The sequence below is a fragment of the Lepidochelys kempii genome, chromosome 3 (assembly GCF_965140265.1).
Source record: "Lepidochelys kempii isolate rLepKem1 chromosome 3, rLepKem1.hap2, whole genome shotgun sequence".
In the NCBI taxonomy this organism is placed as follows: Eukaryota; Metazoa; Chordata; order Testudines; family Cheloniidae; genus Lepidochelys; species Lepidochelys kempii.
Genome location: NC_133258.1, coordinates 46629813 through 46657622, shown reverse-complemented (window position 1 = coordinate 46657622; position 27810 = coordinate 46629813). Strand labels below are relative to the sequence as shown.

The window sequence follows — 27810 nt, the reverse complement described above, 5'->3', positions numbered from 1 at the left end:
CACCGGAGCACAAGTGTCAGCTATCCATGCTTCCTTAGTGGACCCCAATTTAATCAACCCAGAGATCCAAGTGACGATTCAACCCTTCAAGTCCAACTCTTTCAATTTGCCTACAGCCAAGTTGCCTGTCCAGTACAAGGGCTGGTCAGGAATGTGGACTTTTGCAGTCTATGATGATTATCCCATCCCCATGCTGTTGGGGGAAGACTTGGCCAATCATGTGAAGCAGGCCAAGAGGGTGGGAATGGTCACCCGCAACCAGGCTAAACAAGCCGTGAGGCCTAGCTCTGTTCCGGAAACTTCTATCAGGACCCAGTCAGAGGTGATGGACCTGGACCCCAGGCCAATGTCTGCAACAGCAGTAGTGGATCCAGTCCCAGAGACCCAGACGGAACCAGTCCCAGAACCGGAACCAGCCGAACAACCAACACCAGACCCCGTGTCAGCACTGAATCCAGTACTTGCAACCTCAACACCAGAGGGCCCCACCGAACCTGAACTGGCAGCAGCCGATAACCCTACACAAGAGGCTCAGCCGGAGCCTGAATCCCAACATAGTGCACCAGCGGAGAGCGGTTCACAGTCAACAGAAACAGCTCCATCCCCTATATCGCTTCCAGAGGGACCAAGCCTAGGTCCACAATCCCATGAGGAACTGATGTCTCCAGCATCAAGGGAACAGTTCCAGACCGAACAGGAAGCAGATGAAAGCCTCCAGAGAGCTTGGACGGCGGCACGGAGCAACCCACCGCCTCTCAGCTCTTCTAATCGATCCAGGTTTGTTGTAGAAAGAGGACTTTTATACAAGGAAACTCTTTCTGGGGGACACCAGGAAGACTGGCATCCTCAGAGACAGTTGGTAGTTCCAACTAAATACCGGGCCAAGCTCTTGAGCTTAGCCCATGATCACCCTAGTGGCCATGCTGGGGTGAACAGGACCAAAGACCGTTTGGGGGGGTCATTCCACTGGGAGGGAATGGGCAAGGATGTTTCTACCTATGTCCAGTCTTGTGAGGTGTGCCAAAGAGTGGGAAAACCCCAAGACCAGGTCAAAGCTCCTCTCCAGCCACTCCCCATCATTGAAGTTCCATTTCAGCGAGTAGCTGTGGATATTCTGGGTCCTTTTCCGAAAAAGACACCCAGAGGAAAGCAGTACATACTGACTTTCATGGATTTTGCCACCCGATGGCCGGAAGCAGTAGCTCTAAGCAACACCAGGGCTAAAAGTGTGTGCCAGGCACTAGCAGACATTTTTGCCAGGGTAGGTTGGCCCTCCGACATCCTCACAGATGCAGGGACTAATTTCCTGGCAGGAACTATGAAAAACCTTTGGGAAGCTCATGGGGTAAATCACTTGGTTGCCACTCCTTACCATCATCAAACAAATGGCATGGTGGAGAAGTTTAATGGAACTTTGGGGGCCATGATACGTAAATTCGTAAATGAGCACTCCAATGATTGGGACCTAGTATTGCAGCAGTTGCTCTTTGCCTACAGAGCTGTACCACATCCCAGTTTAGGGTTTTCCCCATTTGAACTTGTATATGGCCGTGAGGTTAAGGGGCCATTGCAGTTGGTGAAGCAGCAATGGGAGGGATTTACACCTTCTCCAGGAACTAACATTCTGGACTTTGTAACCAACCTACAAAACACCCTCCGAACCTCTTTAGCCCTTGCTAGAGAAAACTTACAGGATGCTCAAAAAGAGCAAAAAGCCTGGTATGATAAACATGCCAGAGAGCGTTCCTTCAAAGTAGGAGACCAGGTCATGGTCTTAAAGGCGCTCCAGGCCCATAAAATGGAAGCATCGTGGGAAGGGCCATTCGTGGTCCAGGAGCGCCTGGGAGCTGTTAATTATCTCATAGCATTCCCCACCTCCAACCGAAAGCCTAAGGTGTACCATATTAATTCTCTAAAGCCCTTTTATTCCAGAGAATTAAAGGTTTGTCAGTTTACAGCCCAGGGAGGAGACGACGCTGAGTGGCCTGAAGGTGTTTACTACGAAGGGAAATGTGCTGGTGGTGTGGAAGAGGTGAACCTCTCCATGACCCTTGGGCGTATGCAGCGACAGCAGATCCAGGAGCTGTGCACTAGCTACGCGCCAACGTTCTCAGCCACCCCAGGACTGACTGAACGGGCATACCACTCCATTGACACAGGTAATGCTCACCCAATTAGGGTCCACCCTTACCGGGTGTCTCCTCAAGCTAAAACTGCTATAGAACGGGAGATCCAGGATATGTTACAGATGGGTGTAATCCGCCCCTCTGAAAGTGCATGGGCATCTCCAGTGGTTCTAGTTCCCAAACCAGATGGGGAAATACGTTTTTGCGTGGACTACCGTAAGCTAAATGCTGTAACTCGCCCAGACAACTATCCCATGCCACGCACAGATGAACTATTAGAGAAACTGGGAAGGGCCCAGTTCATCTCTACCTTGGACTTAACCAAGGGGTACTGGCAGGTACCGCTAGATGAATCTGCCAAGGAAAGGTCAGCCTTCATCACACATCTCGGGCTGTATGAATTTAATGTACTCCCTTTCGGGCTGCGAAATGCACCCGCCACTTTCCAAAGACTTGTAGATGGTCTCCTAGCGGGATTAGGAGAATATGCAGTCGCCTACCTTGACGATGTGGCCATATTTTCGGATTCCTGGGCAGACCACCTGGAACATCTACAAAAAGTCCTTGAGCGCATAAGGGAGGCAGGACTAACTGTTAAGGCTAAGAAGTGTCAAATAGGCCTAAACAGAGTGACTTACCTTGGACACCAGGTGGGTCAAGGAACTATCAGCCCCCTACAGGCCAAAGTGGATGCTATCCAAAAGTGGCCTGTCCCAAAGTCAAAGAAACAGGTTCAATCCTTCTTAGGCTTGGCCGGTTATTACAGACGATTTGTACCGCACTACAGCCAAATCGCTGCCCCACTGACAGACCTAACCAAAAAGAAACAGCCAAATGCTGTTCAGTGGACCGGAAGGTGTCAGAAGGCCTTTAACAAGCTTAAAGCGACACTCATGTCTGACCCTGTACTAAGGGCCCCAGACTTTGACAAACCGTTCCTAGTAACCACAGATGCATCCGAGCGTGGTGTGGGAGCAGTTTTAATGCAGAAAGGACCTGATCAAGAATTCCACCCTGTAGTGTTTCTCAGCAAAAAACTGTCTGAGAGGGAAAGCAACTGGTCAGTCACTGAAAAAGAATGTTATGCCATTGTCTACGCTCTGGAAAAGCTACGCCCATATGTTTGGGGACGGCGTTTCCACCTGCAAACCGACCATGCTGCACTAAAGTGGCTTCACACCGTCAAAGAAACTAACAGAAAACTTCTTCGGTGGAGTTTAGCTCTCCAAGATTTTGATTTCGACATCCAACACATCTCAGGAGCTTCTAACAAAGTGGCTGATGCACTCTCCCGTGAAAGTTTCCCAGAATCAACTGGTTAAAATCGTCCTTGAGATGTGGAAAATATTGTTAGTCTTTATGTACTTGGTAGTATATTTAGAGATGCATGTGTCTTATTAACTCTGTTTTCCTAGAGCTCCAGGAAGAAATCCCAGCCAGTGTTTCACCCTAGCTGAGATTTGGGGGGCGTGTCATAAATATAAAGGGAAGGGTAAACCCCTTTGAAATCCCTCCTGGCCAGGGGAAAGCTCCTCTCACCTGTAAAGGGTTAAGAAGCTAAAGGTAACCTCGCTGGCACCTGACCAAAATGACCAATGAGGAGACAAGATACTTTCAAAAGCTGGGAGGAGGGAGAGAAACAAAGGGTTTGTGTGTCTGTCTGTAGTCGTCTTGGCCAGGGACAGAACAGGAATGGAGCCTTAGAACTTTTAGTAAGTAATCTAGCTAGGTATGTGTTAGATTATGATTTCTTTAAATGGCTGAGAAAAGAATTGTGCTGAATAGAATAACTATTTCTGTCTGTGTATCTTTTTTGTAACTTAAGGTTTTGCCTAGAGGGGTTCTCTATGTTTTTGAATCTAATTACCCTGTAAGATATCTACCATCCTGATTTTACAGGGGGGATTTCTTTATTTCTATTTACTTCTATTTTTTATTAAAAGTCTTCTTGTAAAACACTGAATGCTTTTTCATTGTTCTCAGATCCAAGGGTTTGGGTCTGTGGTCACCTATGCAAATTGGTGAGGCTTTTTATCCAACATTTCCCAGGAAAGGGGGAGTGCAAGTGTTGGGAGGATTGTTCATTGTTCTTAAGATCCAAGGGTCTGGGTCTGTAGTCACCTAGGCGAATTGGTGAGGCTTTTTACCAAACCTTGTCCAGGAAGTAGGGTGCAAGGTTTTGGGAAGTATTTTGGGGGGAAGGACGCGTCCAAACAGCTCTTCCCCAGTAACCAGTATTAGTTTGGTGGTGGTAGCGGCCATTCCAAGGATAACGGGGGTAATATTTTGTACCTTGGGGAAGTTTTGACCTAAGCTGGTAAAGATAAGCTTAGGAGGTTTTTCATGCAGGTCCCCACATCTGTACCCTAGAGTTCAGAGTGGGGGAGGAACCTTGACAGCATACAATATGGAAAACATGCAATATGGCCTGAAAAGCAAGAATGTTTAAAGGGATCTAACCAAGATATTTGCAGGCTATGTCTTTCTGGGTTTTATACCAAGCCTCGCCCTTGTGCTGTCTGAACATCTATCAGAATTATGAAGGCCATAGTAAAAACCAATCAGTCCCTGAAAGTAGTATTTGCTTGCTCTGGCTCTTCAGCCACATTTTCACTTTAGGTAAACTTGAGTCTGAGTTTAAGCTGCCCAGTGGCCAGTTTTCAGATTTAAGCTACTCTACAGCTGCACATGCAATGGTTTGCATGCCAGGATAAAAGTCTCCTAATGAAGTTACAACTTTAGCTCAGTTTTTACAGGCTCAGGCTTTCATTGCTGAAGATCAGGGAGCTGATGACCAAAGTAGGAGGCACATGATACAAAGCATAGGATTGTTACCCTGCTCTTGGAGCATTGTATTGACTGCAATCGTGACCAGCCTATCCCCTACTCTTTGTACAAGGAGCAATCACAATCTGACCCCAAAGGACTATTACGCACTAGAGAATGGATTGAAATAAAAATGAAATGATGATTAAGCTACTTGAATACCGGGGTATACAGCAGAAATTTGTTTATTTAATAACTTATCCTACTCTTCAGAAGTTTACAACCAGAAAAGGTACAATTACCCCAACAAAGCATCAGGCTAAAATACAAAGCCAAAAGAAGCAGGATACAGAAATTTCATACACATCTCATGAAGGTACCGTAGTCCAGTATTAAGCATTTGTGATAGTACTAGTTAACATATCCCATCAAGTTAGCAAAGTAACACAATATCCACTAAACTTTTGGTATGCATGCTAAATAAATTGGGGGGAAGGGAAGGCAGATAAAGGAACATATTCAGGTTGCTTAAGGCCCTAAAATTAGGTGGTTTTAAATTAAAAAATTTACATACCTAAAGGTTATTAGAAATATTTAAATGGTTCTTTTGTTTGAATAAAAAGAGATTTTTAAAATCTGAATTTAAATGTATCCCTGCAAGTTTTTGCAATACATGCTCTTCAGCATTGCACTAGTGGATAGGAGGCATACAGTCAGATTGGAAACAAAACTGAGATGTGCGTCTTTCCATATGGTGACTCCATTAATGCATCATTTCTTTTCTAAAGTATGGAAATATTAAATATGCTAATACTAGTGGTAGTATAGTTCTGAGCTTGGTCTTTTTACACCATAATTGTAAAGCAACAGTGATAATCTAATATGCAATACCCACCTAGTAAATGCTGATAATTGGATTGATCTAGAACGGTCTTTTAATTAGAAATTAACTACCTTTCCTATCAATTCACATTTCTGTTTGTGTATCTGTACTAGTGTTGATTTAATAAAATGATTGTGTTTAATTTCAAAATAATAAAATAGGAAGGAAATTATTCTAACTATACTGGCCTCAAAGAGAGAGCAAAAAGTATGGCTAATAATTGGTGACACTTCTACAGTTACCTAACATAGGTTTTTCATACATAATAATTTTGCAGTCTTCTGGCCAGTCATTTCACAATCCACCAAAGCCAGAAAAAAAAGCCTGTTTGAAAGGAAGAATTCCTGGCTTTCTAATAATGGTAGAAAGCTCCCATTCCTAGTCCTGATGGGTTGCAAGATATCGGGGATGAAATTCTGGCCCCAGTGAAGTCAATGGCAAAACTTGCATTGAATTCAATGGGCCAGTATTTCAACCCAGATGTTAAACTTGTCACTGCATATTTGTTCTAGTGGGAAGCAGAGAAAGTCAAAATGCATGATAAATACAATTAATTTACCACATGGATATTTCATAGAATATCAGGGTTGGAAGGGAGCAGGAGGTCATCTACTCTAACCCCCTGCTCAAAGCAGAGCCAATCCCCAGTTTTTGCCCCAGATCCCTAAACAGCCCCCTCAAGGATTGAGCTCACAACCCTGAGTTTAGCAGGCCAATGCTCAAACCACTGAGCTATCCCTCTGCACCCATAGCTATCACTGCCACATAGACTTCAAGTGTCATAGAAATACAGGAACTGCAGAAAAATTTGATTTTGTGGAAACCACATTCAAAAAACCATTTCAACATAAAATTACTGTTCAGCTCTATTTATCTATGTGATAAGTTGCAGAGATGGGATAAACTGTATTTATCATGCAACTCTGAACACCTCATCTACACTCTGCTTATTAATCCATCTTTGCTAAAACTAGTACAATTTACCTTAGCAATGTCAAGGAGCTGTCATTTAAAAATAAAATTACCACCAGTTATTAAACAAATTATCTTGGCCTGAGACCTATGCCACTATTCAGTCTTCAGTCAGTCAGGGGGTTAAGGTGTGATATCTGTTTCCCAGGTGTGCCAGAAACAGGAGCACTTGATAGAAGTAGAACCTGGAAATCTTCCCTGTGGGTGGAGTAGACCATAAAATCTTGATATTATGACGTAAAGAAAAACTAATTTAAAGTTTAGACATTTCTAAAGTGTATTTGTGATTAATTTCTTTCTCAAGGGCTGGACATTTGCACTCATACTGCTAAGGTCATCTGGGTTTGGGGATACAAAAAAAAAATAGTACCAGTAACATTCATAGATTCCAAGGTCAGAACGTACCCTTGTGATCATCTAGTCCAATGTCCTGTGACACAGACCATAAGAACTTCTCCCACATAATTCCTGGAGCAGATCTTTTAGAAAAAACATCCAATCTTGATTTAAAATGGTCAGTGATGGAGAACCCACCCTTGGTAAATTGTTCTAATGGTTAATTACTCTCACTGTTAAAAATGTACATCTTATTTCTAGTGTAAATTTGCCTCACTTCAATGCCCAGCCATTGAATCATGTTACATATTTCTGTGCTAGATTGAATAGCCCATTGGTAAATATTTGTTCACCATTTAGGTACTTACAGACTGCAATCAGGCTTAACCTTCTTTTTGCCACTCTTAGCCATGTAGCTAGCCCAGATTCATGCGGATATAATATTTTTACCACAAACTATGACAGATGCTCAAATGTAAAATTAAAGATTCTCCGTGTGCAACTGTGGTCACCCAGAACAGATCATGTAACATATAACAACTCAATGCCGGAGTCACAAATACAAAAGAGGCATCCCCGCAATACACTCTGCTGCTCCAGACACAGGTTATCTGGATTAACCATCTAAATGTAAAATTATAGTTGTTGTTCTACCTTTCCATAAGCCAGATGATGAAGAAGAAGATTTTACAATCATATACTGACAGTCCAAAACTATGGGACATAGACAGTGCCATATAAATCAATGAGCATGCACAGGTGAGTGAATGAGTGCAATTTTAACATTTTTTCCATTTGGGAAAGGTTTTGTACATATAAGTAAATATAAAACTTTCATACTCTCAACCACAAAATCCCATCACAAACTAGACTTTATAACATACATTTTATTATGACTTATCCACAACAGGCTGGCTACCAAGAATAGCCTTAAAGAGAGTTTGCCAGAATATTGATTATCTATGACTGTTAATGGACCATAAGAATCTCAGATGAATGAACTGGTGAGGGATTTCTTGATGGATATGTTGCTCTGCAGGCTCTGAAAACAGAGAGAGTACATTTATTTAATAGTGCAGTTATGTAGCTTTTGGGTGGAATCCTGGTTCCTTTGAAGTCATTAGCAAAACTCCCACCAACTTCAATGGAACCAGCATTTCAACCCTTATATTTGCGATGAGCATTGTGGTATAAAATCAGTCCCTTCACAGTACTTAATGTACTTTCTTCTAAATTGTTTCTACCCATGTTTAATCCCATTTTATTTATACTCTTGACTGATAGTCTCCAGTCACTGCAAACCATATATATGAAAAGAAATAAACTGTATTCCATATATCCTCGACTTGTCTTTTGCATCTTTCTACAAAATTCCTCTTTGATCTCTGTCTCAGAATTTAATAATGAAATTTCACGCAACACCCTACCACTATATCTCTTGCCACCTTTGGTTCTATTCCCCATCCTGTGACATTGTGTGTCTTAAAACCTGGCCATTTAATCTGGCCCAATAAAATGCATCATATTTAACTTGTGTATGTAAACAAACATTTGTGCACTTGACAAAGTTAATGTGTATTTTTTTTGTTGCCACTTTGTAAGATAAAATGTGGTACACCCTTCACTCTGACAATTTGCCACAGAACTCCCATCAACAATAATGGGACCTGCACTGATAAAAAACTCCACGCATGGGTTTGTGAACATACCCCAAGGTGAGTATTCAACCTGTTCATCCCCTGTTTGCCAGGGAAGTATTCCTGCTCTCCCCCAACATTTTGCCCACAGGTTTCACCCTCACCTGAGATGGACAGGGAAGCTGGAAAATGGAGTCCCTTTTGCTAAGCATAGTGCATTATTGATGTGCACAAAACAGATTTCCATGCTGAGTCTCCTACCTCTGACAGGGTGGAGCAGGTGGGTACCAGCAGGACTAATTCATTCTAGCACTGGGATACATTGTACTGCATTTTAAACACAACTACAAAGGTAGAGTCAAAATGTCAGGAGAGTAACTCTCATCTCTAGAATGCCAATTTCCTAATACCAAAGATTTGTAACTTTGTCAGATTACCTGGTCTTTAGGAGAGCCACCAGGATTATTCCCAGGATGAGTACTATGCAAGATGTATATGCAATAATATAGATTGTTTCACCTATGGATAAAAAAATGGAAAATTACACAAGGACTGTATTGTTTTAGTAGTAAGGATTCTTCCCTCTCCTACTGTTGCAAAAGCTTTCACATCTTCCCTGCAATCAGTTGGCAAATATCCACTCCAACAGGATTCCATATAGAGAGAGCTACAACTTACTCCATGTGGAAGTTTATGGTGGTGCAGCATTTGACATCCTACTAGGTAAGTGATGTTTTTCCATGAGCACATTACACCTGGCTACCTGTTTGATTCCAGGTTGATGTTAAGGTGTTGGTTTTAACCTAAAAAACACTAATGGCCTGGGACCTACCTATCTAATAGACACCCCTCCCCCAATGGCATATTACCACAGTTGCACGGGCACCAGAGCAGAAGCCTCACTGGTATAAAGAATTCATGGGCTGCTGGCAGGGTATTCTCTGTTCAAGCCCCGGGCTTTGGCATTCTCTCCTTCCCATGAGCCTCTAGCCAACAAATCCCATAAGCATGTATTTAATGTGATTCCTTATGTGCTGACAATTAAATATGTGCATAAGAGATTTGCTTGGATCAGGGCCTAGGTCTGTAAAAGCCTATGTTCAATATTGCTAAACCCAAGCATTGAAAGAGAACACATCAGACCACTACCCAAATCATAAGATTGCTTTAAAATAATGAGATTTAAGAAAATAACCAATTTGGGGTGTTTCTTATTTGCCTTCTGCTTTCATAGCCATTTTTGATTTTTTGGATGAAAAAATTCAAATTTTTTTTTCATTTTTTTCATCAAAGAAATCCAAAAATTAGTCATAACTGAACGGTTATCATGAAATAGTTCGATTTTGACACACAAAAAATGTGGACAAAAATATTTGGTTAAAAAATTTCGGTTACCTCTATTGGCAAAACCACATCATCGTTAACCTTAAGGTCATACTGCAAGGCCTAGCTGTTCTCCCTGGCTTCAGAGAAATGGGGGATTTGGGAGTCTGAGTAGTGGCAGGGTACTCTTCAGTGGGGCAGAGGAGTGCTTGAAGGGCTTAAACTTCAGTCCGTATGTTTGCTGTGGACTGGGTGTTTAATTGCTGCTTTTAAAAAAAGTTGTCAAGGGTGTCCAGAGCCTGGGATAGGCATTCTTTTTCTTTACAGTATAAACTGAAATAATATATCTGTTGGATATACACACACACACATCCTCCCCCATAAATATACTTTAAAGTGAAGTCAGATTCAATATATATGTACAATAAACAAATGAAAAAGCACAATAAGAGGGGAAGAAACTGATATTAAAGAAATTAAGTTTCCACACAGAGCTCTCACACTATGTCCCCCACTCACTGTCTACTAATGGGCAGACAGGTATATCATTGGAATTAAAACAAGTTATGGAACTGGACTAGATGACCTCCTGAAGTCCCTTCCAACCCTGATATTTTATGATTCTATGATCTTAGGATGACTGACGGCAACTTTTCACATCATGAACAGCAAATGAAAATGTCATAGATTATGATATGTGCTGGTTCCAGCCCCTATTCCATGAAGAAATAATAGTCTCAGTTTCAATAAATATTATACTCTGGTATCTGCAACCTTGTATGCGTAGTATAGGTGGGATAAAGTCGCAAATCTGATTTATGACTGTAGGTTGGTGTCGCCAGCCATACTGGGAAGGTGAGTGAAATAAGTACAGGGATTTCTATTCTGTATGTGGAAAGTGAATGGCATAGATTGCATTTACTAGTTCATAGTTGAATGGTGGACAGGGGAGGGTAAAACGTCAGCTGTTCTGATCTCAGCTATTAGGTGTTTGGAGTAATGTAAGTACCTACATAGACCTAGCGCTGAGTGACCTTTTTTGGCCAAAATATGCAGAATTCATGTCAAATTTGCTGAATTGTTTGAGTTGAAAAAGATTCTGAAAAATCTGACTGTTTCATTTCAACATTTTTGAAAGGAAAAACTGCAATTTTCTGAGTCAAAACAGTTCTGTTTGACCTCAAATGATTCTTTTCAGACTTTTCAGCACAGCCAGCAAACCAAAAAAACCCATTATTTGCACAGCTTTACAGAGATCAACCATTTCCTGACTCATTACAGGAGGCAGGGCTGTGACTGATGAGGGGAAGGGATAGCTCAGTGGTTTGAGCATTGGCCTGCTAAACGCAGGGTTGTGAGTTCAATCCTTGAGGGGGCCATTTGGGATCTGGGGAAAAATTGGGGATTGGTCCTGCTTTGAGCAGGCGGTTGGACTAGATGACCTCCTGAGGTCCCTTCTAACCCTGATATTCTATGATTCTATGGGTCTGCTGCCCTATGAAATGTTGGTATCTCTAATCACAACATGCTGGTGGAGTAGGAGAGAGTCTAGTCTGTAGCTCCCTTACTGTGGTTGTGAGGTAATTCACAGGGCACTTCTGACATGGGCTACAGACTTTCCCTAGCCATCCCTTTGCACGCATCCTGTTTATAGTGTGGGAGAGAACAGTGGCAGTATGTAGACTGTATAGGTAGAGTTGGTTGTATAGATGTAAGAAGACATCTGACAGCAGAAAGAGGCTGGGAGAGGAAATGAGTTTTTCCAGTGCATGGAACCAATCCTCAATGGTATTATTAGTGTGTGTAAAGCTGCTTATATTTGTGTACATGAGAGGACGATCTTGAATATTCATTGGACATATTAATGTTTATGAGGGGTCCTCACAAGTTGTCTCAGGGCCCCCCCCACATTTATAAAGAATGAAGTTCACAATGTTTTATAATTTACAAATTAAAGTCAGTGAAGCTGAACTAATCTCAGTTCCCACAACATCTGCTCTACTTATAAACCATGTCAATTGCTTGTTTGTCTGGACACTCACCACTGCAGAACTGCACATTAGAAAACAGTTGAAATCTCTGTACACTCATAGCAAAATAATATTAATTTGCCAAGCACTGTTTTTATGGTTTCCCAAAGAAATAAATCAGATTTCTGCATTCTTAACTTCCCCTCTTTACAAAACATCTTTTGCACCCAAAGCTCTGGATTGAGCAAAGTAAAATTTTATCTTCACACGAATATTTTTTTCAGATTAAACAGTAATCACGAATATCTTAAATGATCTGGATCTACAACACTGTGGATGACAATTTGCATAGGTTAATGTATCAGCCATGCCACTGAAACTGTATTTCAACAAAGTGTGTCTGCTGGTAGGCAGTAACAACCTTTCATTAATTGTTTTTTGGGGGGAATGTTTTAAATTCAGATACAATGGGTGAATTCCTGACTCCATTGAGATGAATAGAAAAACTCCCATTGACTTCAGTGGGGCAATGATTTCACCCAGTATGTACCATGATAGTGGGGTAAAGACTCATTCTGAAGCTTTGTTAGCTGTATAGAATATACATAATGTTGTAATTGCTTTTAAGGAAGTATGGGATTAAGTCAATGGGTTTTAATAATACCAACATGTGTAGTATATATGGAGCAAGAAAAACTTGCCCTCTTATCACCACAGAAAAGTTAAAAATTCAGTACAAGACAGGTAAGAAAATTAACAAGGGTCCAGTACCATGAAGTTAAATGTGAAATTACTGCAACCCATATGGCATGAAAGAATTTTCTTTACCACCCTAAAATACTGTTGCTAGACAGTGCAGGGTCTGGAAAGCCCCAGACTTGTACTGCTGTTTGCATCTGAGGGGACACCTATGCTTGCAGGTGTAATGTCTCAAACAGAGTTGTCTGCTTGTGGAGTCACTGTAGGGGAACAGTCTCCAAATTGCACAGTATGGTTGAAATGCTGGTAAATTAAAAACTGCCCAGGCTGGTGATAAGTATTGGGTGGTGGCTGATGAGGAACACTTCTGACATGGACCCAGGGAGTGTTATTTTAATTGGACTATGTTCTGTTTCACAACTACATTTCTTGTGGTTATAAAGGAAAAGATTTTTATATTTTGTACCAGCTTTTTATAATGTAATTAAAATAAAAGCATAGTTAAAATTACTGAAGGATGCTTTAAAGGTAGAGGAATATTATCATGTGGGATTACACGCTGGTGAGCTATACCAAAGGAGGTGAGCATGCATCCCCGGTTCAAACTTTAAGCCTATTATTAATGGTGGTTCAAATTATTACAACTACTGTGGTCTTGAGAATGTGTTGCTGGATAGCAAACTTTAAAAAGAAAGCCCCAAAAAACCAGAAACATAATGCAAATGAAACAAATGCTAATATAAAAAAGTAAAACAAAAGCAGTGGAATGTAGGCCTTGTTTGACATGAGTTATTGGACACGGGTGAGGCTCATTTTTTGGGAGACAGGATTAGGGAAGTAAATGGATCAACAGGCAGGAAGCAGAATGTCTGTACTAGCTAAGATAAGGGGGAACACCCAAGGAATCATTTACAATGGACAAGATCACAACAGATAACATAAGCCTGGAAAGCAAGATGACATATAGAGTACATCCTGCATGGGCAGTGTAGGGACAGAACACGCAGTACAGAAATTCCTGCAGAGTAACCAAGCCAATCCGAAAACATCTGTAAATGTATTTGAAGGAAGAGGTTTGCTGTGTAACTATGTATGTGTGGCACACCCTATACCCACCGCCTACATTTGAGTGTGATCAACTCAGTGTGGCTTTGCAGTATGCCAAATAAAGGAACCTGAGTGATGAGACTGGAGTTGAACTAAGCTCTTGGGGAACTGAGTGAAAACAACATCTACACAGCAAATCCCCCACCCAAAGCAGTGAGTCTAGTGTAGAGATACCCATAGAGTCTTGGTCGATTGACTTGGGCTTGCACTGTGGGGCTAGAAATAGCAGTGCAATTGTGCTCGGTTAGGCTAGAGTCCGGGCTCTGAAACCCAGCAAGAAAGGAGGGTCTCAGAGCCCAGGCTCCAGGCTGACCCCAACCACCTACACACTTATTTTTAGCCCATCAGCGTAAGCTCGAGTCACTTGACCCAGGCTCTGAGAGTACCTCTACACTGCAATAAAAGACCTGTGGCATGGCCTCACCTGGCCCGGGTCAGCTGATTCAGGCTTGCGGGGCTCAGGCTGCAGGACTAAAAATTGCAGCGTAGATGTAACGCTGGCAGACCCCGGTCTGTGGTGGGCTGAACTGAACCTGGGACTTTTGGAGCTTAGTGCATGAGCCTCCACTGCATGAGCTAAAAGCCATATGGCTGTTAGCTAAGGCCATAGAGCAGACTCATTAATCTCTCTCTAAGTGGTCTCCGTGCCACTTGATGGGACAGAACACCACACTCAGGTGTGTGGGTTACATAGACATTCAGGCTCGGGCAGGGCTCTGGAATCTAGTGAGGGGATGGGTCTCAGAGCCCAAGTTCCAGTCCAAGCTTGAGTATCTACACTGCAATTTTTAGCCCCTCAGCCTCAGCCCTGTGAGCCCAAGCCAATTGACCTGGGCTCTGAGACTTCTGCTGCAGTGTAGATGTACCCTGAGACTCGCTGCCATGGTGGGTTTTGGTTGTTTTTTTTTTTTTTGCAGTGTAGATGTACCTTTGGTCAATAATAAGGATTTGGGCACTTGGCTATTGCCTGACGAGGCACTCCCACTGCATCTTCTGCTATTCTTATTTATTTTTCAGAAATCTTAGCAAAGTTGCTCAGGCAGGTGGCAGGTGAGAGCAACTCGGGCCACCCAACTCTTTCCTTTTCTGGTTCGAAGGAAGCCAGAATGTATTAATTTTAAAGTGCAGTCTGTCGGGACTGTAGATGCTAGGTTAGTAGTTAAAATCCCAGGGCAGTCCCAACATAACCAGAACCATTGGTAACTGTGCACAGACAGTCTGGAGAGTAGCTTTCAACTTTATTCAACCTAACTCATGCTGTGTCTACACTGCGCACCTTACAGCAGCACAGCTGTGCCATAAGGTAAGCAGCGTAGGCGCTCTTTGTTGGCGGAAGAGAGCTCTCCCACCGCCAAAATAAAACCACCCCCAATGAGGGTTTTACCAACGAAAGGGCAGAGTAGATGGCCTCAGATGAGATTCTTCCTCTTCCTGGGTCCTTTCCTGATCTCCCTCTCAGAAACTAGACAAGCCATTTACAACACACACTTTGCTTCTCTACAAAAGAAAAAGGACACTAGACTATCTAAACTACTACATGCCACAAGGGGCCTTAACAGTTCCCTTAACCCACCCAGCAATATTGTTAATCTATCCAACTATACTCTTAGCCCAGCAGAAGAATCTGTCCTATCTTGGGGCCTCTCCTTCTGCCCTTCCACCCCCACGAACATGATACAGTTCTGTGGTGACCTAGAATCCTATTTTCGATGTCTCTGACTCAAGGAATAGTTCCAACACACCTCTGAACAACATACTAACTCACAGAGACCTTCCTACCAAGACTACAAAAAGAAGGATTCTGGGTGGACTCCTCCTGAAGGTCGAAACAACAGACTGGACTTTTACATAGAGTGCTTCCGCCGATGTGCATGGGCTGAAATTGTGGAAAAGCAACATCACTTGCCCCATAACCTCAGCCGTGGAGAACACAATGCCATCCACAGCATCAGAAACAACTCTGACATCATAATCAAAAAGGTTGACAAAGGAGGTGCTGTCATCATGAATAGGTCGGAATATGAACAAGAGGCTGTTAGGCAGCTCTCCAACACCACTTTCTACAAGCCATTGCCCTCTGATCCCACTGAGGGTTACCAAAAGAAACTACACCATCTACTCAAGAAACTCCCTGAAAAAGTACAAGAACAAATCCGCACAGACACACCCCTAGAACCCTGACCAGGGGTATTCTATCTGCTACCCAAGATCCATAAACCTGGAAATCCTGGACATCCCATCATCTCAGGCATTGGCACCCTGATAGCAGGATTGTCTGGCTATGTAGACTCCCTCCTCAGGCCCTACGCTACCAGCACTTCCAGCTGTCTTCAAGACACCACTGACTTCCTGAGGAAACTACAATCCATCGGTGATCTTCTTGAAAACATCCTGGCCACTATGGATGTAGGAGCCCTCTACGCCAACATTCCACACAAAGATGGACTACAAGCCGTCAAGAACACTATCCCCGATAATGTCACGGCTAACCTAGTGGCTGAACTTTGTGACTTTCTCCTCACCCATAACTATTGCACATTTGGGGACAATGCATACCTTCAAATCAGCGGCACTACTATGGGTACCCACATGGTCCCACAGTATGCAAACATTTTTATGGCTGACTTAGAACAACGCTTCCTCAGCTCTCGTCCCCTAATGCCCCTACTCTACTTGCGCTACATTGATGACATCTTCATCATCTGGACCCCTGGAAAAGAAGCCCTTGAGGAATTTCCACCATGATTTCAACAATTCCCATCCCACCATCAACCTCAGCCTGGACCAGTCCACACAAGAGATCCACTTCCTGGACACTACGGTGCTAATAAGCGATGGTCACATAAACACCACCCTATACCGGAAACCTACTGATCGCTATGCCTACCTACATGCCTCCAGCTTTCATCCAGACCACACCACACGATCCATTGTCTACAGCCAAGCTCTACGATACAACCACATTTGCTCCAATCCCTCAGACAGAGACAAACGCCTACAAGATCTCTATCAAGCATTCTTACAACTACGATACCCACCTGCTGAAGTGAAGAAACAGATTGACGAGCCATAAGAATACCCAGAAGTTACCTACTACAGGACAGGCCCAACAAGGAAAATAACAGAACGCCACTAGCCATCACCTTCAGCCCCCAACTAAAACCTCTCCAATGCATCATCAAGGATCTACAACCTATCCTGAAGGATGACCCATCACTCTCACAGATCTTGGGAGATAGGCCAGTCCTTACTTACAGACAGCCCGCCAACCTGAAGCAAATATTCACCAGCAACCACACACCACACAACAAAACCACTAACCCAGGAACCTATCCTTGCAACAAAACCCTTTGCCAACTGTATCCACATATCTATTCAGGAGACACCATCATAGGGCCTAATAACATCAGCCACACTATCAAAGGCTCGTTCACCTGCGCATCTACCAATGTGATATATGCCATCATGTGCCAGCAATGCCCCTCTGCCATGTACATTGGCCAAATTGGACAGTCTCTGCGTAAAAGAATAAATGGACACAAATCAGATGTCAAGAATTATAACATTCCAAAACCAGTCGGAGAACACTTCTCTCTCTTTGGTCACTCGATTACAGACCTAAAAGTGGCAATTCTTCAACAAAAAAACTTAAAAAAAACAGACTCCAACGAGAGACTGCTGAATTGGAATTAATTTGCAAACTGGATACAATTAACTTAGGCTTGAATAAAGACTGGGAGTGGATGCGTCATTACACAAAGTAAAACTATTTCCCCTTGTTTATTTCCCCTCCTACTGTTGTTGTCAACTGCTGGAAATGGGCCGCCTTGATTATCACTACAAAAGGTGTCCCCCCACCCCAGCTCTCTTGCTGGTAATAGCTCACCTTTCCTGATCATGCTTGTTACAGTCTGTATGGTAACACCCATTGTTTCATGTTCTCTGTGTATATAAAATCTCCCCACTATATTTTCCACTGTATGTATCCAATGAAGTGAGCTGTAGCTCATGAAAGCTTATGCTCTAATAAATTTGTTAGTCTCTAAGGTGCCACAAGTCCTCCTTTTCTTTTCTTTGTACATAGGGTATTTGCTGCTCAGTTAGCATTAGAACCAACATCTTTGCTGGAGGGTGAAAACTGAAGCAGTGTCAAGCAGTCTGCAGGAGTTCCAGTCATCCCAGTGGATGGATGGGGAAAGGCAAAAGCTACCAAACTGTGGGATTCTATGGGCAGGTGTGGTCCCAGCCTTATTTATAAAGTCCTATAACAAAGCTGTTTATCTGATTGCCACCAGATTTATTGACTAGATAGGTTATTGGGAAGCAGCAGAGGTATGTTCTCACTTAATTTCTCACTTACTTATGGGGATTAGGTTAAAAGAAAAGTGTTCCTTGAATTAAACAGGATAAATCCTGGCAATATGGAAGTATTTTAACAAAAGTTTCAAAAAGCACCCTGTGATTTTAAAGTCCATCTCTTACTTTATAGGGAAAACATTCACTGATTCCCTCTCTTTAGACTGAATCACCTTTCCATATTACAGTTTGTCGTGAAACAGAGATGAATGAGCTAAGTGTTACTATTCAGGGCCTCCTACAAAGCCCCTTGAAGTCAATTGCAAGACTTCCATTGACTTCAGTAGACTTTTAATCAGGCCTTTGGTTGGTTACTGATTGCATGCTCTCTGCTCCAGAGAGCTTGGGGAAGAGGGTGGATATATCCCCTCCAGCCCCCTGTGGCACCTTATCGACTAACAGACGTATTGGAACATAAGCTTTCGTGGGTGAATACCCACTTCATCGGATGCATGCAGTGGGTATTCACCCACGAAAGCTTATGCTCCATTATGTCTGTTAGTCTAAAAGTGGCAAAGAGTCCTGTGGCACCTTATACAGATCCAGACTAACACGGCTACCCCTCTGATACTTTTCATCCATGAATCTTTAAAGATTTAACAAAGTAGTTGAGTACTAGTTCTCTCCACTATTGCGGTAAGTTTACCTAAATTATGTTACTCCAGCTACATGAATAATGTAGCCAGAGTCGACATAGCTTAGGTCAACTTTCCCCCAGTGTCTTCACTGTGCTGCATCAATGGGAGATGCTCTCCGGTCAACTTACCTTACTCTTCTCGAGGACCTGGAATACTGGAGTCGACTTGAGAGCGCTTGCCATCAATTTAGCGGGTCTTCACTAGACCCTGTAAATCGACACCCACTGCATCAATTGCAGCAGCATTGATCTCCCCAGTAGTGAAGACAAGCCCTGAGGTCCGTTTTATAGAGGGGCAAACTGAGGCATAGAAAGGTGTAGTGACTCAACCAAGGATACTCAGCAGGCCAGTGCCAGAACCAGAAATAAAGCTCAGGTGTCCTGATACCATTCCAGGGCACCATCAATTGGGCCATACTGCACGGTGTTTCATGAACGAAATTTCAAAGACTATTTCTGTGAAAATCATGAAGTTATTTCCCAAACTCACCATTAAATAGAGAACGGAACCTTGTTATGGGAAGTTTTTCTCCTGGCATATCAGTATGTATCAGCTGAAGGCCTGTCTTTCCTCTTGAAATCTGACCTGAAAACAGGAAAAAATATTGGGATACAAATATACTTTTTTGTACAGTAGATCAATTAGCCACTATTTATAAGAGAAAGCTGTTAAATAATATTGTCCCTGCAGTGAACACGTGAACTAAATAATTTGGTAAATATAAATTGATATTTTTATGTCTCAGTTATAGATTATTATTGGATGACTTACAGAGCTTTATGGAAACAGAAATAGAAAAGTTCTCTGCCTTCAAGGTGCTTACATTCCATTTGGATAGAAACAAGAGGAACAATTTTAGGGTTATGCATATGAGTGGGAGCATAGAGTCAGAGGAGATCAGGAATGGGAATGGGTTTTAAGCAGCTTACCAAGGCCAAATTCTGCTCTCCAAACCCATTTCCAGACTCTTGCACCTGCTCAAAACTCACAGTCTTGGAAGGTGCAATCTCACAAATTGATCAGAAAATACATGAATATCAGAGCCAGTGGGCTCAGTGCAAGCACAGAGGTGCAGCAGAGTGCAGCAGTTTACAGAGTCAGAGGCTAAGGTACCAACAGTCTCTAAAGGAGATACTGGAGCAGGCTGAGGAGCCAAACTAATTTTCCTGGGAGTAATGCAAAAAGTCTGAATGGCATGAGGAAGAGAGTCTTTGTCACGGACTAGAAAATCAAATATCACGTAAATAAATCCAGCACTGGCATATTATCTCCATCAGATGCAATTAATAAGAAACATACAAATTTAAAGTTTAGAATATTTATGATACTTTTCTAATTTTGATATTTTGGCATTGAGATATTCATTCTCTCAGATCAGTTTATGATACTGATTCTGTACTGGTGCTAACTGATGTGTTTCCTATTACACTGAAGTGGTCATTTGCAGCCCCTGCTCCTTTCCTCCCAATCCGGATCCTGATGTTAACAGAGGCTGTAATCCTGCAGATGGATCCCATGTATGCCCATGCACAGTCTCATAAACCAATAGGACACCATGTGGGCTACTTGGCCATCTGTGCAAGTCCCTTTTACAGCAATAGGGCCATGCTAGCATCTACCTCAGGGGTGGGCAAACTATGGGCCGCATCCGTCCATCAGGGCTTTGGATCCAGTCCGCGGGATTGCCCCCTGTGATGCTGCAGGCCCCGTGCCGCTCTCAGAAGCAGCTGGCACCAAGTCTCTGTGGCGCTGGGCCGGAGCCCGAACCCCTCCTGCATACTGCCCCCCAACTCCCTACCCTAAGCCCCCTGCCTGAACCTCCATGCACCCCAACTCCCTGCCTTGAGCCGCCTGCTGCACCCTGCACCCCCGTGCACCCCAATCCCCTACCCTGAGCCTGCTGCCATACCCCACACCTCTCCTGCACCCAACTCCCTGCCCTAAGCCCCCTGCCTGAACCTCCATGCACCCCCAACTCCCTGCCTTGAGCCGCCTGCTGCACCCTGCATCCCAATCCCCTACTCTGAGCCGGCTGCCTTACCCCACACCTCTCCTGCACCCAACTCCCTGCCCTAAGCCCTGTCACACCCCGCACCCCTCCTGCACTCCAACCCCCTGCCCTAAGCTCTCTCCCGCAGTCTGCACCCTTTCTGTACCCTAACCCCTTTCCCTGAGCCTTCTCATACACCCCACACCCCTCCTCTGCCCCAATCTTTTGCCCTGAGCCCGTTCCTGCACACCACACCCCCTCCCACACCCCAAATCCCTGTCCCGGCCCTACATACAATTTCCCCACCCAGATGTGGCCCTCGGCCCAAAAAGTTTGCCCACCTCTGATCAACCTTCTTCTCCATTCTCACTAAATCTAAAGCCAGAGATTTATTTTGTTGGTCCTATGCATTTGTTTATTATAAAAACCTCATTGTAAATAATCAATAATGAAAGTTGTTTAAAACCCACACGCTGACCAGACACCGAACAGATAGCAACATGAGCTTTAACAATCAATATCTCCATAATTCCCCCACCACTGAGGGTTTTAACATGGTTGCCTAACACTTTAAAATATAATCATAAAAATATCCCTCTTTGATTTAATATTACAACTGCTAGAGGTATAGAAAAATGAAAAGGAGATATCAATCAGCAAGAATAACAAATCAAATCCCAAAGAAGCCATTTCAGTCTAGCTGACATGAAAATGTTGTTATAATATAGCACCAAGTTGGTGACTGTTCATGTCCTAACACTTTGGTTAATCAAGTTTCCATGGAGGTTTTACCCTGATGCTTAAAGGAAATGCTGCCGGGAATGGCAAAAACTGATGGGGTGTTATTTGATTATTATTGTGAGCAAGGGACTGTCTTTTTGGTGTGTGTGCACAAAGTGGCTAGGGCAATTTGGCTATGATCATTGCCTGGAGCCTTTGGGTGCTGCCACAAAACAAATGATCAGTAATTATTATTATTATCCTCAGAACCACTGCTATAATTATGAATTTGTTAGCTTTATCGGCACTTCTTTCCTAGGGGGTATATAACTCATTGTAAAATCTTGCTACAGTCTGAAACTTAGCGCTGAAGGTCTATGCCTTGGGGCAGTGTTTTCACAATTTTATTTTGTTAGGTAGCCTGTAAGTCATATGAGTGCAAATTAAAAACCAAGAGTTTTGTAGTTTTCAGCATTATTATCTCTGCTAATATTACTCAATATCAGCCAACAGTTTAATTGAAATTTTGTATCCAACTAGTCTTTTTTTTAGAAAATTACCTTTTCCATTAGAAAAGAAGCTCCTTCCATTCAAAATGCAGAAGAGTCACTACTTCTCATTAAATGTGTTATAAATATTTTATTTTACAAGGTCTGTTAGCACATGGGGCTAGATTGTATGCACCGAAGCTGTGCTGATGGATTTTGGTCCAATGTATCTTAATTCTCTAGTTAAAGTATACTGTGGCAATAATTTTTGTATTTAAGAATATATAAATAGCTGGTCACTTGACAGGGTCTTATGGCTCTGAGGGAATTAATACAGCAGACTGAGCTAAATCCTGAAATTCTTACTTAGGACCATATTCTGATGCCTTTCCTCATGTTGTGGGGGATCTTACTCTTCTAGAAGCCCCATTTGAAACAATGAATTTTCTTCTTATGGAAAGAATTTACTTCACTGTTCAATGTGAGAAAGGGTATCAGAATCCAGCCCTTCATTTTTACTCAGCCAGTACTAGGCTAAATTGCCACTGAGCCAAATTCTGACCTACAGAGGCCCCTTGCTGTCACACAAAGTGACACTCAGGATTGGTCAGACCAGTGCACTGGGGTACAGAGTGGCTCCGCAGCTAATCGGTGGGGATCGTCTTAGCCCCAGATGGTGATGCTCATCAACCCCTCCACAGATTGTGCCCTTCTGTCTTCCCACTTTGAATTTCCTGGAGCCTACTACTGACTTCAGGTGCAGTGACCCTTTCCCAGTACTAGCAGGTACTTAAATATGAGAGGATAATACCTTGGAAATACCAGATTAGATACAGTAGTGATATAAATAGAGTCCAATAAGATAAGTACATCCAAATTCAATGGGATTATATGTATGCTACTGACAATGGTCTACAACAATTTGAATATAAGGTTGGCGTTTAACATATTAATCATAATATATCACAGGGCTATACTGAGCCAATTTTTGTGGAAATTTGCTGTATACAATGCAAATTAAAAGTTCATATAACTTTTGTAGTAAAAAAAATGGAAGTTAGTATATATTCTTATATGTGTTACTTTCTTTCTAAAGGAGATGATGGTGCAATGATGATAATCAATGGGACACAGTAATAACAGGTTACAAAACATATAGGAATGACAGAGTAGATGCTGGTGGGGCAGTGGCTCTCTACATGATAAGTGCAGGGTCCTGCACTTAGGACGGAAGAACCCAATGCACAGCTACAGACTAGGGACCGAATGGCTAGGCAGCAGTTCTGCGGAAAAGAACCTGGGGTGACAGTGGACGAGAAGCTGGATATGAGTCAGCAGTGTGCCCTTGTTGCCAAGAAGGCCAATGGCATTTTGGGATGTATAAGTAGGGGCATAGCGAGCAGATCAAGGGACGTGATCGTCCCCCGCTATTCGACATTGGTGAGGCCTCATCTGGAGTACTGTGTCCAGTTTTGGGCCCCACACTACAAGAAGGATGTGGATAAATTGGAGAGAGTCCAGCGAAGGGCAACAAAAATGATTAGGGGTCTGGAACACATGACTTATGAGGAGAGGCTGAGGGAATTGGGATTGTTTAGTCTGCAGAAGAGAAGAATGAGGGGGGATTTGATAGCTGCTTTCAACTACCTGAGAGGTGGTTCCAGAGAGGATGGTTCTAGACTATTCTCAGTGGTAGAAGAGGACAGGACAAGGAGTAATGGTCTCAAGTTGCAGTGGGGGAGGTTTAGGTTGGATATTAGGAAAAACTCTTTCACTAGGAGGGTGGTGAAACACTGGAATGCGTTGCCTGGGGAGGTGGTAGAATCTCCTTCCTTAGAAGTTTTTAAGATCAGGCTTGACAAAGCCCTGGCTGGGATGATTTAATTGGGGATTGGTCCTGCTTTGAATAGGGGGTTGGACTAGATGACCTCCTGAGGTCCCTTCCAACCCTGATATTCTATGATTCTATGAAAAGAAAGCAGAGAGTCAAATATTGTAAAAATCTTAAATGAATCACACTGTACTACAGAATCTCTATGGATGGAAATTCCATTCTTGAATAATAAGAGTACAACAGTAGGAATAAACTACCAACCACATTACCAGGATGGTGACTGTGCCTTTGATATTCTCAGGGAGATTAGAGAGACTACAAAAACAAAAATTCCAGTAATAATGGGGGATTTCAGCTATCCCCAGATTGAATGGCTACATGTCACCTCAGGCAGGTTGCAGAGATAACATTTGTAGACACCATTTGACTGATTCTTGGAGCAGCTTGTCCTGGAACCCACAAGGCGAGAGGCAATTCTTGATTTAGTCCTAAGTAGAGCACAGAATCTGGGTCAAGAGGTGCATATAGATGAACCACTAGGTAAGAGTGACCATCATGTAATTAAATTTAACATCACTGTGTGTGTGTGTGGGGGGGAAATACCAAAGAGACCCACCACCGTAGCATTTTACTTCCAACAGGGGAACTGCACAAAAATGAGGAAGCTAGTTAAATGGAAATTAAAAGGAACAGTCACGAGAGTGAAATGCCTGCAAACTGCATGGAAACTATTTAAAAACATCGTAATAGAGGCTCAAACTAAATGTAAACTCCAAATTAAAAAAACAAACAAACAAAAGACCCACCACACAGTAAGAGGATAAAAAAATGCCACCATGTCTAAATATCAGAGTAAAAGAGGTGGTTAGAGGCAAAAAGACCCTCTTTAAAAATTGGAAGTCAAATCCTACTAAGGAAAGTAGAAAGGAGCATAAACTCTGGCAAGTAAAGTGTAAAAGGATATTTAGGCAAGCCAAAAAAGAATTTGAAGAGCAACTAGCAAAAGACACAAATTTAATAGCAAACATTTTTTTAAGTACATTAGAATCAGGAAGTCTGCCATACAACCAGTGGGGCCACAGGATGATCGAGATGTAAAACGAGCACTCAGAGAAGAGAAGGCTGTTGTGTAGAAGCTAAATGAATTATTTGCATTGGTTTTCACTGCAGAGGATTAAAGGAAACTCCTACACCAGAGCCATTCTTTTTAGGTGACAAATCTGAGGAACTGTCACAGATCAAAGTGTCAGTAGAGGTGGTTTGGGAATTTGCAGAACTACTAACTGTGGTATGTAACCCACTGCTTAAATTAGCCTTTGTACCAGATGACTAGAGGATAGCTAATGTAATGTCATTTAAAAAAAAAAAGGCTTCAGAAGTGATCCTGGCACTTACAGACCCATAAGCCTAATTTCAGTACCAGAGAAATTGATTGATAATTCTGTTCTTTACTAGAGTTTCAGACACATAGATGAACACAATATGTTCGAGAAGAGTCAGTATGTCTTTTGTACAGGGAAACCATGCCTCACCAATCTATGAAAATTCTTTGAGGGTGTCAACAAGCATGTGAACAAGAGTTATCCAGCTGACACTGTATACTTGGGCTTCCAGAAAGCCTTTGACAAAGTCCCACACCAAAGGCTCTTAATCAAAGTAAGCAGTCATGGGATAAGAGGAAAGATCCTCCCATGGATCAGAAAGTGGTTAAAAGATAAGCATAAATGCTCAATTTTCACAACGAAGAGAGTGGTAAATAGTGGGGTCTCCCAGGTTCTGTACTGGGACTTTTGGTGTTCAATATATTCATAACTGATCTGGAAAAGGGAGTAAACAGTGAGGTGGAAAAGGGGGTAAACAGTGAGGTGGAAAAGTTTTAAAATGATACAAAATTACTCAAGATAGTTAAGTCCAAAGCAGATTGTGAAGAGTTACAAAGGGATCTCACTAAACTGGGTGATGAAATGGCAAGTGAAATGCTGATAAATGCAAAATAATGCACACTGGAAAATATAATCCTAACTACACATACAAAATGATGGGCTCTAAATTAGCTGTTGCTACCCAAGAAAGAGATCTTGGAGTCGTTGTGGATAGTTCTCTGGACACATCTAATCAATGTGCAGTGGCAGTCAAAAAAGCTAACAGAATGTTGGGAATCATTAGGAAAGGGATAAATACTAAGATGGAAAATATCATATTACCTCTCTATAAATCCATGGTATGCCCACACCTTGAATATGGTGTGCAGATGTATTAGAATTGGAAAAAGTACAGAGAAGGGCAATAAAACTGATTAGGGGTATGGAACAGCTTCCATATGAGGAGAGATTAAAAAGACTAGAACAGATTATTAAGGAGGGATACAACAGAAGTCTATAAAGTCATGAATGTTGTGGAAAAAGCGAATAAGGAAGTATTATTTATCCCTTCACGTAACACAAGAACTCAGTATAGCCATTCTTTTGTTCTTAGACTTGTGCTCAGAAATGAAATAAGAAGAAAATCTTTAAAGGTCCTGATTAAAGATAACACATATTGGACTCTTCCTTCATTTCTGTTGAGAAACTATTTGAAGGTAGATGGTCATAGACAGAAGACCGTAGACACTCTGTGGGATTCTATATAGTTTCACAGGCAACTTGAACTACACTTAAAATCCTAATCTGGATTCCCATAAGTAAAAATTTTAAAAAATGCACTTCTAGCCAGTCTAAAGCTATCCCTAGCGTTTTCACAAAAATCCGTACACTCTGATGAAACAACAGAAGGAGAAAAGGTAATCTACCATAGCACTGAAAAGCGTGTACAGAAACATACTCAATGACTGCTAGCAGAAATGCTTTAGAACCCTGCTGATATTTAGAAACTATTGCCTTCACGGAGATTCCACTGACTTCATTTAACCATTTCAATTCACAACTTAACTAATGACTCTTAGTAGGAATATAAAATGTTTGCAGGCACCAAAGAGCACCACATTGCTTATGCAGTTCATCTGGACAAATGAATCCTGGGTATAACTTTACTGAAGTCAACAGCATTACACTAGAAATAAATGTGACACAATGAAATATTTTATTGATCTTGCGATCTAATTCACATAATAGATTTTGTTGTATAAAACAAGTATGTTAATATTTTAGGGTGCATTTTTCTTCACATAACTTACTGAAGCAGGACTTGCTGTGAAGCAGGTGATGGAAGAGCTTGCACAAAGACTGTTCAGCTAGTGGGACAGTATGACAGGTGCATTCCACGCGAAGCATGGTGCCCCAGTTGTCAATGTAAGCTGCTCTGCAGTCAGCACTTCCAGAGCAAATCAGATCATCCTTGATTAAAGTTTCAAGGCAAGCTTTATTGTCATAGCATCTTTTTGTCACATGTCTCCAGCACTTAGACCGAAACACTTCATATTTTTTCCTGGAGGAAACATACAACAAAAGCGTTGCTATATTATGATTAAGACAACTTGACATGGAGCAACACATGATTAAAATTTTCTTTTACCAACATATTTCTTTTAATCAGACATTCCCCTGTGAATGCTGACTATGGGTCCTGTAGGACAGTAGCTTTCTATACAAAATCAAGAGGAGAGGAGAATAAAGGAAAGAGTATTTTTATGGTATGAAAGGTTCTCCCAGAGAAGATATCTGTCATTCATTCAGGCACTCTTCAGGATTTGATGTCTCCTGAAGTCCCTTTCCTGCCAGATCCTGTAAAATTTCAAATGGTAGGAGCAGGCTGACAGTGGGTTCAAAAGCCTTCCTGGTCATCTGACTCCATCTTGGGATGCTATGGAACAGTAGGCTTGGTAGGGCACAATATTCCCTCATCTCTATTGAAAGTAAAAAAAAACCCTATCACATCATAAAGGTTTAATGACAGAGATCTGCATCAATAGCTCAAAATTCTGCTCTCCTTAAACCTGTCCAATTTCATTGATATCAGTGGTGTCACAC

At 42.3% G+C, this 27810-nt stretch overlaps 1 protein-coding gene across 1 annotated transcript in view; it reads right to left on the bottom strand.

The window, feature by feature from the left end:
* Positions 1-7928: 7928 nt before the first annotated feature.
* Positions 7929-27810, bottom strand: part of GFRAL (GDNF family receptor alpha like) — a 36059-nt gene continuing 16177 nt past the window's right edge. The window contains exons 7-10 of the mRNA XM_073336643.1: positions 27018-27268; positions 19303-19398; positions 9158-9239; positions 7929-8125 (exon numbers count right to left, since the gene is read on the bottom strand). Of these exons, the coding sequence (XP_073192744.1) occupies positions 8053-8125; positions 9158-9239; positions 19303-19398; positions 27018-27268 (502 nt within the window). The 3' untranslated portion in view covers positions 7929-8052. The remainder of the gene's footprint in view (positions 8126-9157; positions 9240-19302; positions 19399-27017; positions 27269-27810) is intronic.